At 44.0% G+C, this 13,016-nt stretch overlaps 1 protein-coding gene across 4 annotated transcripts in view; it reads left to right on the top strand.

Annotated features, from left to right (window-relative positions):
- Positions 1 to 12,130, top strand: part of NSD2 (nuclear receptor binding SET domain protein 2) — a 41,308-nt gene extending 29,178 nt beyond the window's left edge. For 3 of the 4 annotated variants that reach the window (XM_072126213.1, XM_072126215.1, XM_072126214.1), the window contains exons 10-23: positions 447 to 565; positions 2,218 to 2,313; positions 2,464 to 2,587; positions 3,152 to 3,352; positions 3,433 to 3,612; positions 3,934 to 4,090; positions 4,803 to 5,008; positions 5,298 to 5,401; positions 5,821 to 6,090; positions 6,958 to 7,074; positions 7,765 to 7,906; positions 8,578 to 8,684; positions 9,881 to 10,085; positions 11,233 to 12,130. In XM_072126213.1, coding sequence (XP_071982314.1) covers positions 447 to 565; positions 2,218 to 2,313; positions 2,464 to 2,587; positions 3,152 to 3,352; positions 3,433 to 3,612; positions 3,934 to 4,090; positions 4,803 to 5,008; positions 5,298 to 5,401; positions 5,821 to 6,090; positions 6,958 to 7,074; positions 7,765 to 7,906; positions 8,578 to 8,684; positions 9,881 to 10,085; positions 11,233 to 11,477 — 2,273 coding nt within the window. In that variant the 3' untranslated portion in view covers positions 11,478 to 12,130. The remainder of the gene's footprint in view (positions 1 to 446; positions 566 to 2,217; positions 2,314 to 2,463; positions 2,588 to 3,151; positions 3,353 to 3,432; positions 3,613 to 3,933; positions 4,091 to 4,802; positions 5,009 to 5,297; positions 5,402 to 5,820; positions 6,091 to 6,957; positions 7,075 to 7,764; positions 7,907 to 8,577; positions 8,685 to 9,880; positions 10,086 to 11,232) is intronic. The other variant, XM_072126212.1, reaches the window with a different exon arrangement.
- The last annotated feature ends 886 nt before the right edge of the window (positions 12,131 to 13,016 follow it).

Below are 13,016 nucleotides of genomic sequence, written 5' to 3'. Positions count from 1 at the left end.
ACTTTGTACCGTTTTAAGCTGTAGAGAGCAGAGGAGTGAAGCAATTGGGCCATACCCTTTTCTGGCTGAGTATATTTGAGGGTGACCTTTTAAGAATACGATTTCTCCATCAGAAACCATGTTGACATCATGTCTGACATGCTCACCCTCAAATATACAGGCAGTCCCTGACTTAAGGACACCCAACTTACAGACCCTCCCAATTTATAAACCCTTCAGAACGTATCTTATGTACATAACCCGGGGACTGCCGGCACTTGGTTAGCCCCAGAAGTGTGTAACCTGATTTCTTCGCTCGTAAGCCTCATTTAGACATTGATCACAATTAACTCCCATCTACTAATATAAACGTAACTAATTATTACATCCACTTTCTGATGACTTGATCATACCCAGTTTCCTCGTTGTTGTAGTACCCGATAGTAAAGGCTTTACTATTCCGGCAGTGCACAACCTCTCCGATGCCTGTAAGCCACTGAAGAAGAGGATCCGTAATTCTGATGTGGCCTCTGTCCCGCTGGCTGTGAGCAAGAGTTCATCTCCTGTGTCCATGATGGAGAACGAGGTACAAACACTTCTGTAGTTTGGATGTGGCTGAACGAATTGTTCTTGCACAGTGTACACACCATATAAAGACTACTGCGTGTCAGTTTTCACTGATTTTGTGCCAAAGTCAAGTTGAAGGTAGCATCCCGGTCATTGCAATGCTTTAATGTTATAGCATCCCTATTGTTAGCGGGAGATGACAAATTTCAGCTTAAGGCTGTGGCTACATAGTCCCATGATCAGACTATAGTCAGACATTGCTAACATAAAGTATAAAGGTTTATTATTGTAACAGTGTACATAGGAGGACCTGTCAGAGTGAATTGGAACCCTAAACCACCCACAGGTCCTTGTAGACTCGGGAGTTAGTGTCCCAAAATGCCCTTTAACTATTCCTCCTATGCCCACTGTTACAATAATAAACCTTTATACTTGCCTTCGCAGTCGCACATTGAAGCCGGCGTACTACACCCCGGCTTCACTGTACATGTGCTTTGGTTCAGACGCTTGCACGTTAGAGAGGGTATACAGCTCCGCTTTCAGTAAATTACTTGCAGGCATGGGGAACGCCTAATTGGACCCTTTAGGGTAAGTATAAAGGTTGATTTTTGGAAATCGGTCACAGAAGGACTTAATAGAGGGAGATTTGGATCAGTGCGTTTGGCATCCCTAATCACCATCGATTACTAGAACAATGCTAAGAAATGGACATCTATAACTCAATGTGACAATGTATTTATGTGCCGTTTTGGATTTCTTTGGTTGGGTACATACCTAATCACCATGACAGGTCCTTTAAACTAGCCAATACTAGCTAAACATTACTTTGAGGACTCTCATTATAAAGCAACATAACTATCTCTATATTATTCCTCTCCATGCCTGTAAAGTTCTGCAGCCCTCTTGTAAATTTGTCTCACCATCTATGCAAATGATCCCTGCTCAGCCACTCTTCCAGTTCCCTCGCTGAAGCGGGAGCTGATTTCTTTTCAGCTAATCACATATGCCGACTGTCCCTTTGAAACCCCTCATCCCTCCCTCAGAAATTCTCTTCAGCAGTCACACAGCCAGCGGGTAAATAATGTAGCAGAGCTGAATTGGCTCAGCTGGAGCAAAGGCATGTCCCTTGTCAATCAGGAAGCTGGAGGAGCGGCTGAGCCGTAAGAACATGAATATACATAGATGGTGAGTCAACTATACAAATAGAAAGTGGAACCTTACAGGCATGGGAGGGAACAATATAAGGATAGTTGTACTGCTGTATAAAAGATACGTTTTACTTAGTGTGGGTTAGTTTAACTGACAGGTTCCCTTTTAAGGGGTGTATCACTACAATATTTCTTTTGTGTGCAGATATCGCTACATAAGTCCAGAGCCGCTGTGCTTCTCCAGTGTCAGGGCTGTCCTGGGTTGAGTTACCATAAATTTGTGTTGTACATTCTGCACTCATTGAGCTGCATTTACAGACATCAAGCAGACAAACTGCTGTCTTCTCTGTATGTGCTTGTCCCCGACAGTCTGGTACGTGACCTGTGACGTTACAATCCCATACGCAAGCACTTTTTCTCCTGCGCCTTAAAACACATAGACGTCATTGTAAAAGGATTAGGTATAATATTGGATCCTTGTGGATGAAGTGGACACCATGCTTACAAGTGTTTTCTATCCCAGGTATCCGATGAACGCTCCGAGTCGCCTTCTGAAAGCGCAGATGAGTCCTCCGTGTGCAAAAAGTCTGAGAAAGGAAAGAAGGAACATGTGTGCTTGGTAATAGATAACTATACATATACAGTATTAACCATGTTCCTTTTTTTTTCACACTATAAACCAACACCCACCCACCCTTTTTCTCCCCCCACCCTTTTTCTCCCCCCACCCTTTTTTTTTTCATTTAACATAGTTTTGTTTCTGTTCCAGCTCTGTGAAAAATCTGGGGATCTCTTGTTATGTGAAGGTCTGTGCTGCTCCGCTTTTCATCTGTCATGCCTCGGACTCTCAGAAAGGCCAAATGGCCCTTTTCAATGTGAAGAATGTATTTCCGGTATGAGGCAAAAAAAAAAAGTCTTCATTTTATCATACTGTGTATGTAAGGTTTTCTGGATGAGATGACTTTTCCTAGCTACAGTTCTGGGGACCATACAACCTTTTGATCACTTTTTATTAAAATTTTTGTGTTTTGCACAATGGCATGAAGGTGATGATTTGGATCAGATGATTGGTTTTTCTTTCATTGGGTTCACCAATGGATTTTCCTAATGATCTGTAACAGTGTGCCTTATGCACACTGTTACAGATTGGGTTGAATGACGGGCCCTGGAGTCTTGTACAGATTCCAGACCGTCATGTTGACCCATCATTTACCCCTGATGACTTCACTGGGTGCAACAATCCCATAAAAGATGATGGCACCACCCACCTTTTGCATGTAAATGCTTCCTCTTGTGTTTACTGGTTGCGACAAGGGTAATAGCTGTGCCTGTAGCCTTTTCACCTCGTGAGCCATATTCCCACAACTGCACCATGACATTAATATCTTGAATGCACAGAGTAAATATTAAAATTTAATTCTGAGGCTTAAACAATAAATTTTTGTCTTCCTGTGCAGGGATTCACTCGTGTTTTGTGTGTAAGGAGAAGGATGCTGATGTGAAGCGCTGCAGTGCCTCACACTGTGGCAAGTTCTACCACGAGTCCTGCCTAAGGAAGTATCCTAATGCATCATTTGATGGTAAAGGCTTCCGCTGCCCACTCCATCACTGTGCCAGCTGCCTGATTGCCACCCAGCCAAATGCCAGGACCATCAAAGGTCAGCAGATGGCGCTCCGTGTTACTAAGTTACATGTGCCCTGTGGTGCTGGATTGTAAATCTGTGTTTTTATCGTTTAGGTAAATTGATCCGGTGCGTCCGCTGCCCGGTGGCGTACCACGGAGGAGACACCTGTGTGTCCGCAGGGTGCACACTACTATCTCCTTCCAGCATCATCTGTTCCGCTCACTTTGTTGCCAAGAAGGGTAAAAGTCACCATGCCCATGTCAATGTGTGCTGGTGCTTTGTGTGCTCTAAAGGTGCGTCTTATATACTTATTATTTTGGCATTTTTACATGTTTTTATTTTTTATATTAAATGTAAACAAACCCCTTTAGATTCCGTAAAAGTGCAAATTGGGAAAGTTTATTGCAAATGTAGGTTTATTAGAACGTCCAGCAGCCATAGTAACCAAAGTTTTGTATAATTGGTGCTGTAATTGCTCAGGACAAGGTCACCCCTAGGACTGCAGAACATATAAACTTTCCAAATCAGTAAAAGTCCCCATTTGATGGATAGCTACACTATTAAGCTTTAGGTATCTGAGTCCTATATGTAGTGATATTCTCTCTGTTTGTCAGGTGGCAGCCTGCTGTGCTGCGAGTCCTGCCCCGCTGCTTTCCATCCGGACTGCTTGAATATTGAAATGCCAGATGGCACCTGGTTCTGCAATGACTGTAGAGCAGGGAAGAAGCCGCGATATCAGGACATTATCTGGGTGAAACTGGGCAACTACAGGTATGAATGTGTGTATATGTAACTATTTATAGGGAACCTGTCAGGACAATTTAGGGAACCTAAACAAACTACAGGGTTAGTTTAAAAAAAAAATCATAATAATAAAGGAATTATTAGTGCATTGCATGCACAGTGAAGACTGGGTATGCTTCTGAAGCCATGCAGGAGGAGGCACTGAGATTTTGCGAAGTACGGTATTTTTCGAACTATAAGGCGCACAAAAAATCCAGTGCGCCTTATATATAAACTGTACTTACAGACAACAGCTTCCTTGAACCGTGCACAGGTCTGCCACCTGCTGGTCATTCATCCTTATAATCCGGTGCGCCTTATATATATGAACTTAGACGTTTTAGCAGGTATTTATTGATGGTGCGCCTTATAGTCTGAAAAATACGGTTTCTATAGGTTTTTTTTTTGTTTGCTCTTTTTACATTGTGCCCTCTTACAGTTGATGTACAGGTCGATCTGGGACCCCAACACACAGGTCTGTAAGTCCCAAATCGACCTGACAAGTTCTCTTTCATAACACTGATTGTAAAGGGGTAACAGTCGCAAATGTGTAAGCAAAAAATAGCCTACAATAGCAAAATACAAACACAATCAATAACCAATAACATTAATTGGTTAATAAACCGCATGATTTCTACCACCCGGGACTTGAAAACAATCACATCTGTACTACTACAATTTATTGTTTTACGTTGCATAGATGGTGGCCGGCAGAAGTCTGTCACCCAAAAAACATCCCTCCAAACATCCAGAAGATGAAGCACGAAATCGGCGAGTTTCCCGTTTACTTCTTTGGTTCGAAAGACTATTACTGGACGCACCACGCCCGGGTATTCCCGTACATGGAGGGGGATCAAGGCAGTAAACATCATGGAGTCAAAAGCATTGGCAAAGTCTTCAAAAATGGTGAGTGTGGCATATGTACTCCTTGTAGATGTTATCTTCCCAGTGAGGCTCCCTGCTCTAGTGCTAGACCCTTTACTTGACCAGGTTACAACCCAATCAATCATCTTGATCAAGATCTGGAATATTGCAAATGGGATTTAACCCAGCCCCCAAAAATTTGACGTAGTCTCATCCACGACGCTTTCCATGCTGCTGGTCGGCTGGTGATAAGAACGTCCTCACAGCAGCCATGTTGCCGATAACTTCCCTTAAATGCTTAGTGAACTCTTCTATTTACTTTCCTTTTCAGCCTTGCAAGAAGCTGAAGAAAGGTTTAACGAGATTCAGTCTCAGCGAAAAGCTAAAGAAACTCAGGAAAATGAAAAAAAGCCACCGCCTTATAAGCACATAAAGGTACGATGTAGGGGATGACTGCACTCACTAGCGCAGTGATGGCAAACCTTTTAGAGACAGAGTGCCCAAACTACAACAAAGACCCGCTTATTTATCGCAAAGTGCCAACACAGAAATGTAATTTGTGATTTATACTCCCTTCTCTGTCACAGTTTTCATTGATACCAGCCCCTGAGGACACCAATAAAGCAGAAAATAGTCCCAGGTAGCGCTGTCACTTTAAAATACCTCTGTGCACAGCAAGTACTGGGCTGTCTGGGGCTGCAGGAATATACCTGGAGTCCTCTCTGGTGATGGCCTGAGTGTCCACAGAAAGGGCTCCGAGTGCCACCTCTGGCACCAGTGCCATAGGTTAGCCATCACTGCACTAGCGGGTAATATGTTTTCATTCTTAATCTAAGGGGCTTTCTTGTGTTTAGGTGAACAAACCTTACGGGAGAGTACAAGTTTACACTGCTGATATATCTGAGATACCCAAGTGCAATTGTAAGCCAACAAGTGACAAGCCCTGTGGACTAGACTCCGAATGTCTGAACCGGATGCTCATGTACGAATGCCACCCGCAAGTGTGCCCCGCCGGAGATAGGTGTCAGAACCAGAGCTTCACCAAGCGTCTGTATCCTGAAACCAAGATCATCAAAACCGAGGGGAAAGGATGGGGTCTCATTGCTACCAGAGACATAAAAAAGGTAAATTGCAGAGTTAGTTGTTGGCCAGAGATTGGTATTCCTAGCCAACCCCCTCTAAAATGAACAGAGAAGCAGCTCACAATTGCCCCTGTTTATCTTTAAGGCACTGACAGAGACGGCCATGTGCAGTACTACTACTTCCATCCGTGCCATAGAGTGGAGCTGCAACAAATATGTTCAACCACCTGGGGTATAACATTGTTGTGATATAGAGGTTTCACCACCGGGACCCCCAACGATAAGCAAGGTGCTCCCCTTCCTGTGGATAGGGGATAACTTGTTGTGACTGTACAACCCCCTTTAAGGCTCCATATAGACATGGCATTGCAATAGTGTTTTCCTATATGCAGAAAATAAATGTTTGTAAACACCATGCACAGCTTTTCCATTCAGATTCCCCAATACATGGTGGTGGCCAATGAATTTATATAAATCAAAAGCTGCTGCAAAACTTCAGCTTTAAAGGGGTTGTCCGAGTTTTAAAAAAAAAAATATATGTGGCCGGGAGCAGGCTGCCTTAAACAATAAAGCTGTAATTACCTTCCGGTGCCCTCCCGTATCCAGCGGCCGGACACGACAACCTTCCGGCCCCCATACACAATGCTGTGTATAGGGACGGATAGGCGTACCCGGCCACGGAAGCTGAATGCAGCGCTGCTCCGGCGGCCATGTTTGTTTACATGGCGCCCGGACCGGAGCGACAGCAGCGCTGGATACCGGAGGGCACCGGAGGTAAGTACATCTTTATTATTTTAGGCAGCCCGCTCCCGGCCACATATTTTTTTTTTTTATTTTTTTAACTCGGACAACCCCTTTAAGTATCAGTCGTGCATGAAACAACTCACGTCCACGTCTATTGTTTTGCAGGGAGAGTTTGTGAATGAATACATTGGAGAACTCATCGATGAAGAAGAGTGTATGGCAAGAATTCGCCACGCACAGGAGAACGATATCATGCACTTTTACATGCTGACCATCGACAAGGTACCTGGCAATAAACCGCTGCTGCAAAATTATTCGGCATCTATCACTAAAGATCTAAGTGCAAGTAATATATAGCAGGTTATTTATAGGGGAAGCTGGGACTGATTGTATGGGGTTTCATGACATCACTGCAAATTCACATTTGAATAGTGAATGTCATGATTGCATTTAGAACCTATAAGGTATTTAATGGTGTCCATTATAAAAAATAAAAAAAATTCCCTCATGTACAGAACTCTTGTTTTTCCTGATGCCACGAAGTAAAGGAAAGGGAGAGGGGCTTATATGTAGTCTGTAACCGTGCCAACGCACAGGTCTGCATAGGGGCCGTAAGCATGGAATGGAAAGTGGAGCTTTAATACCATCGCAAGGAAGTTTAAACTCTCAATGGGGAACATGTAAACCCCCTCCTACACTTCATGTGGGACATTTTATTAAAATGTAATATTCAGTTTATCATATGGGCATTAGGTTGAGCTCTGCACCCCCTGCGCTGTGCATATGTGGTGGTCACAGTCGCTGAGGTATAAGAGCGACATTATTGTACTGAGTTTTGGGAGTGTCCTCTGCAGCTTGATGAGACACTACAGTGCTCAGTATAACACCTCCGCAGGCCATGAAATGATATGGCACATTATAATCTAACCCTCCTAAAACGCATCTCACTACTTGGCATTTGTCTGCTTGCAGGACCGAATCATTGATGCGGGACCCAAGGGCAACTTCTCCCGCTTTATGAACCACAGCTGTCATCCGAACTGTGAGACCCAGAAGTGGACAGTAAATGGAGATACCCGTGTAGGTCTCTTTGCTGTGCGGGACATACCCTCAGGTAATGATTGGCACCTCAGTAGAGGGCTCCTTACTGTTAGGCTGCATGCACATGGGAGCGCGAGCACACATGCTGCCACCAAGGGATGGAGATCATGTGCAGAAAGCCTTATACTGGCACATAGATGCCTCCATTGTACGAGCAGTCATCCCCAACAATTCTGAATCATCTCTGTTTATCCTGGAAAAGGATATATCAGGAGTGGGGACACGTTCTCTTTAAAGGAACTCTACCAATTACAAGATTGCTTTTTAAATCCTACAAACCTTTAGGTAGCTGGAGACATGTTGAGACAGGATGTTCGCTCCATAGCCATAAAATCAAGCAATCTTGCTAAATAAACCCTCTTAAAAATGATGATAATTACACTCGGGCACTCGAGGCATGTGACAACGGTGCTCCTGGGAACTCCTGCACATGCGCGATCAGCATTGCTAACACGCCGCTGGTCACTCAGAAGGCATGAGAATTGGGGAAGGAATACCTGTTTTTACTGTTAAAGAAGTGAACGTCCTTCCTCCACATGTCTCCAGCTGAATTTAAAAAGCCGTTTTGTAAGTGGTAGATTTCCTGTAATGTGTTACCTGCTGTATGAAGATTATGTATTCCCATGTGTAATTTATTGATTTTTTTTTTTTTTTCTCTTTTCTGTTCCTACATTTATTTTAAAGGCGAGGAGCTAACATTTAACTATAACTTGGATTGCCTGGGGAACGAGAAGACGGTCTGCAGATGTGGTGCACCGAACTGTAGTGGATTCCTTGGTGATAGACCAAAGGTTTGTCTTTTGTTAGAGGATTGCAGTGAAGGTTAATATAAAATATGTGTGTATTTGTGCGTGTGTGTATCTGAGTGGCAGGGATTTGTATTGATCTTCATGATAAACCATTATAGGTACAGTCCAGTCTCAGCTGATTGTATTCTACCTTGTGCAGGGCCTGAGGAGCAGGACTCTAGGCTCTAGGAATACAATGAGAATGAGTCCTGCTCCTCCCTCCAGGCCCTGCATTATGTGTTATTCAATTCATTAGCTTTTCCTCGTTTGTTTCTTTTAATGCGTGCTCGGTGGGGGCGTGAAAGTGCATGAAAACCACAGCTGTAGTTGCTGCTTCTGGCCAATGCACAAAGCCAATTGCCTCTGGCTAGATGCCCCATGTGTGTATGGCGAGCAACAGATTCAAGTATTGCCTCTTAGCCCAATCCCATCAATGGGGTGCAGTACAACACTCAACCATTGAACCAGAGAAAGCAGCCATGTTTTCTTTATCCTGCTACCAAACCTTTAAACCCTTGCAGGAAACCGACATAACGATACAGGCAGAGCCCTCTCCATACAGACCCGACCCAGAGTTACCCCAGAGACTGGTGCTGGCAGTAATATAATGTATCTTATTACATATATTATAAATGTAATAAAAAGTGATCAAAAGGTCTTACACTGACACCATTTGTGGGACTGTAAAAGTCATCACGCCCTGCAAATATGAAAGTTATTAGCGTAAGAATATGGCAAAACGGTTCTTTTTTTGGACTGAAGATGAAAATTTTTTTACATCGACCGAAGGAATAAATGAGAGGAGTCATCTGGAGAGCAAAGCCCCAGCTCTAAAAAAAATGGCTCTCAAAAAATGTTTACTGCATTTTTAATTCCCCCCTTTCCTCCCATTACAGGGCATGGAAAATTAAATATTACTAGAATGTGTGATTTGTTATGCAGCAAATTAGGCCTTATAAAGCTAAAAAAAAAAACGTTTTTGGGATTTTTTAGGGGAGCAAAAATTTTAAAGGGCAAAAACTAAAAGCGCAGCTAACCTCTAAAATATTACACGAAGGAGCTGATTATATATTGCGGCTACAGAGCACTCCCATCATCCATGGAGCTTCCAGTACCTGTTGAGGATTCCACGTGTGGCAGCTTGTGTTATGCTACAAGGTCAGGGGATTATTACACCTTTTTCCTGATACTTTCCCCAGAATTCAACAATCGCGAGGCACGAAGAAAAGGCCAAAAAGAGCAAAAAAAAGCCGAAGAGACGTCGGAGCAGAGCGGATGGGAAGAAAGAATCCGAGGATTACTGCTTCCGCTGCAACGATGGCGGCGAGCTGATCGTGTGTGACAGGAAGTTATGTACCAAGACCTATCACCTGTCCTGTCTCGATCTTGATAAGAGGCCGTTTGGTGAGTGACTTCAGCAATATAATCTAAGGACATCTACTACCTTTATGTGGAGGATTGTTAACCAAGCACAATGAAATACTGGTAGGATTTGCTCTTTTTATGTCCGGGTTTTTACAGAAAAAAAGGCTTTAATAATTTTTAAACCCCATTTTTCTTAAAAACAAGGGCATAGGAAGCATAAAGAGGAGCAGATCCTGCCATAAGACCAGTATGTCAGTGTGCTTGGTTTAATATCCTCCATCCCGGTGGTAGATTTCCTTTAAGTGATTGAGAATTAGAAGCAGCAAGCTTATCTCAGTACATAATTTTGACTTGTCCTCCGTCTCCCTCGGCTATTCATCTTGTGGTGTCAAATGTGTATACGCTGTACAAAGTGTAGCAGATCTAATAAGTGACAATTTGCATGTCTCTTCCAGCATTCTCCTCCTCCCTTCTCCATAGACTTCCATGTATAGAGCAGCCTGATATATGAAACTTTGTAACAGTTTTTTTTTAATATGGGTTTATGAAAAGTTTGATAATTGATGGTACACCTTGGGGAACCTGTCATCAGATTTTACCCCATTTAACTAGCAGCCCCCTCAGGTAGGGTATGAAATTTCCTCGCCTATTTACCTATAAAAGAAAAATCTCCAAGATCATGTGACGGTGAGCAGAGTAGAGTCATATTTTACATCTCTACCTTCTGTTCTATAGCACATAGATACATGGTCCTGGCATCATATTCAGGATAAGAATCCCATCTTTCAGACCACTTGTGGCTCTTTGTTGTACAGAACCAGAGATCAATTAGACACCGGTGAATATGAGAGCTGAAGATAAATATCCAAACTGTAGATCCCAGAACAACAAACCTGATGGGATCAGAAGGAAGAGAATCTTATCTTTTAATATGACAGTGTTTTAGGTGATATGCAGGTGTCTGAACGGACTCTGCTCCTGCAGCCTATAAACTGGACTCTTCTCAGGAAAAAAATGACTTTTCTCTGCTCATTGTCACATGACTTTAAAGATTTATTTTTTTTTAATGGATAAATGGGTGGGTTTTAAAATGGGATTCTAAAAGGGAGATTTCATCCGTTACCTAAGGGGCAGGTTCCCTTTGAGAGGGGAGTTAGCCCTTTAATATTTTTTGCTTGTCTTCCAGGTAAGTGGGAGTGCCCGTGGCATCACTGTGATGTCTGTGGGAAGGCGTCTGTGAGCTTTTGCTCCTTCTGCCCAAACTCCTTTTGCAAGAATCACCACCATGATGAACTGTTCAGCCGGACGTCGGAGAGCAAGCTCTGCTGCCAGGACCACGACCCGGACGAGTTCATTGAAGTAGAAGCCGCTGAATGTACAGTGAAAGAGCGTTCAAAAGCCAAGTACAAGAGGAGCCAGAAGAGGCGATAACCCGCAGACTGCAGCACTAGTGTAAATATGACTGTGAATAGGAGGCCGTTTCCATATACCGCTGTACAGCCTTGTGATATATCTATGATTCAGGAGAGCACGTACCCACTGAGCCATCCTCTGCAGCCTCGGCTGCTCTGCACTGATCCCCATGTTGTGAGAGGCCCACACTTACACAGCATTACCGTTATATCCCTCAATGGAAAGCCGCAGGGACTCTGACTGGAGCCGCTCGCAGGATTTTAGAAGTGTAACCTCTGCGTTTTATTATTATTATTTTGTAAAACAAGACACTATTGGCTCCACCACGGAAATCTATATATATATATTTTTACACTATTTTACTAGTCCAGAAGATTTCTCGTGTAACCTTTTTTTTTGTTTTAACAATTTATAGGTACATTTAACAGAATATTTTATTAGCTTTTTGTTTTTAAAACTTTGGCGCTTTTTTTTTTTTCCGGGGGCAAGGGCTCATAATGCATGCAGCGCCAGCTACAAGCGCCTGTCATGATGGAGCTACTTGCAGAGTAGAGTAATTGCGCCGCAAACGGAACGGTAATGTAATGGCGGCACAGCATGCATCCGGAACGGTAATGTAATAGCGGCACAGCATGCATCCGGAGCGGTAATATAATAGCGGCGCAGCATGCACCCGGAATGGTAATGTATTAGCGGCACAGCATGCACCCGGAACGGTAATGTAATAGCGGCACAGCATGCAACCGGAGAGATAATGTAATGGCGCAAAACGCACCCGGAACGGTAATGTAATGGCGGCACAGCACGTACCCAGAACGGTAATGTAATAGCGGCGCAGCATGCACCCAGAGCTGTAATGTAATAGCTGTGCAGCATGCAACCGGAACGGTAATGTAATAGCGGCACAGCATGCATCCGGAGCGGTAATATAATAGCAGCGCAGCATGCAACCGGAATGGTAATGTATTAGCTGTGCAGCATGCACCCGGAACGGTAGTGTAATGGCGGCGCAGCATGCACCCGGAATGGTAGTGTAATGGCGGCGCAGCATGCACCCGGAATGGTAGTGTAATGGCGGCGCAGCATGCACCCGGAATGGTAGTGTAATAGCGGCGCAGCATGCACCCGGAATGGTAGTGTAATGGCGGCGCAGCATGCATCCGGAACGGTAATGTAATAGCGGCACAGCATCCAACCGGAGCCATAGTGTATTGGCGGTGCAGAATCCAACCCGATTGGTACTGTAATGTCTGAGCAGCATGCAACCGGAATGGTAGTCTATTGACTGCGCAGCATGAGTAGTAATGACTGCGCCAACAATGACATCTGTGTGCTACATGACCAGTAATGGCGGCACAGCGTGCATCCCGATCGGTAGTGTAATGGCGGCTCAGCGTGAGTAGTAATGACACCTCTGTGTGCAGTGTGATGAGTAATGCACACATCAGATCTGTCAGGGCCGCCATTAGTAAAAGCAGGACAGTGTGCGGCGTGATCCGTAGTGGCCGCGCAGCTTAAACCCTAATGAAAGTGCCACATAACACCATTGTCCCGAAC

The sequence above is a fragment of the Engystomops pustulosus genome, chromosome 1, assembly GCF_040894005.1.
Source record: "Engystomops pustulosus chromosome 1, aEngPut4.maternal, whole genome shotgun sequence".
Taxonomy (NCBI): domain Eukaryota; kingdom Metazoa; phylum Chordata; class Amphibia; order Anura; family Leptodactylidae; genus Engystomops; species Engystomops pustulosus.
Note: the sequence above shows the minus strand (reverse complement) of the source record. Positions and strands in the feature narration are given on the sequence as shown.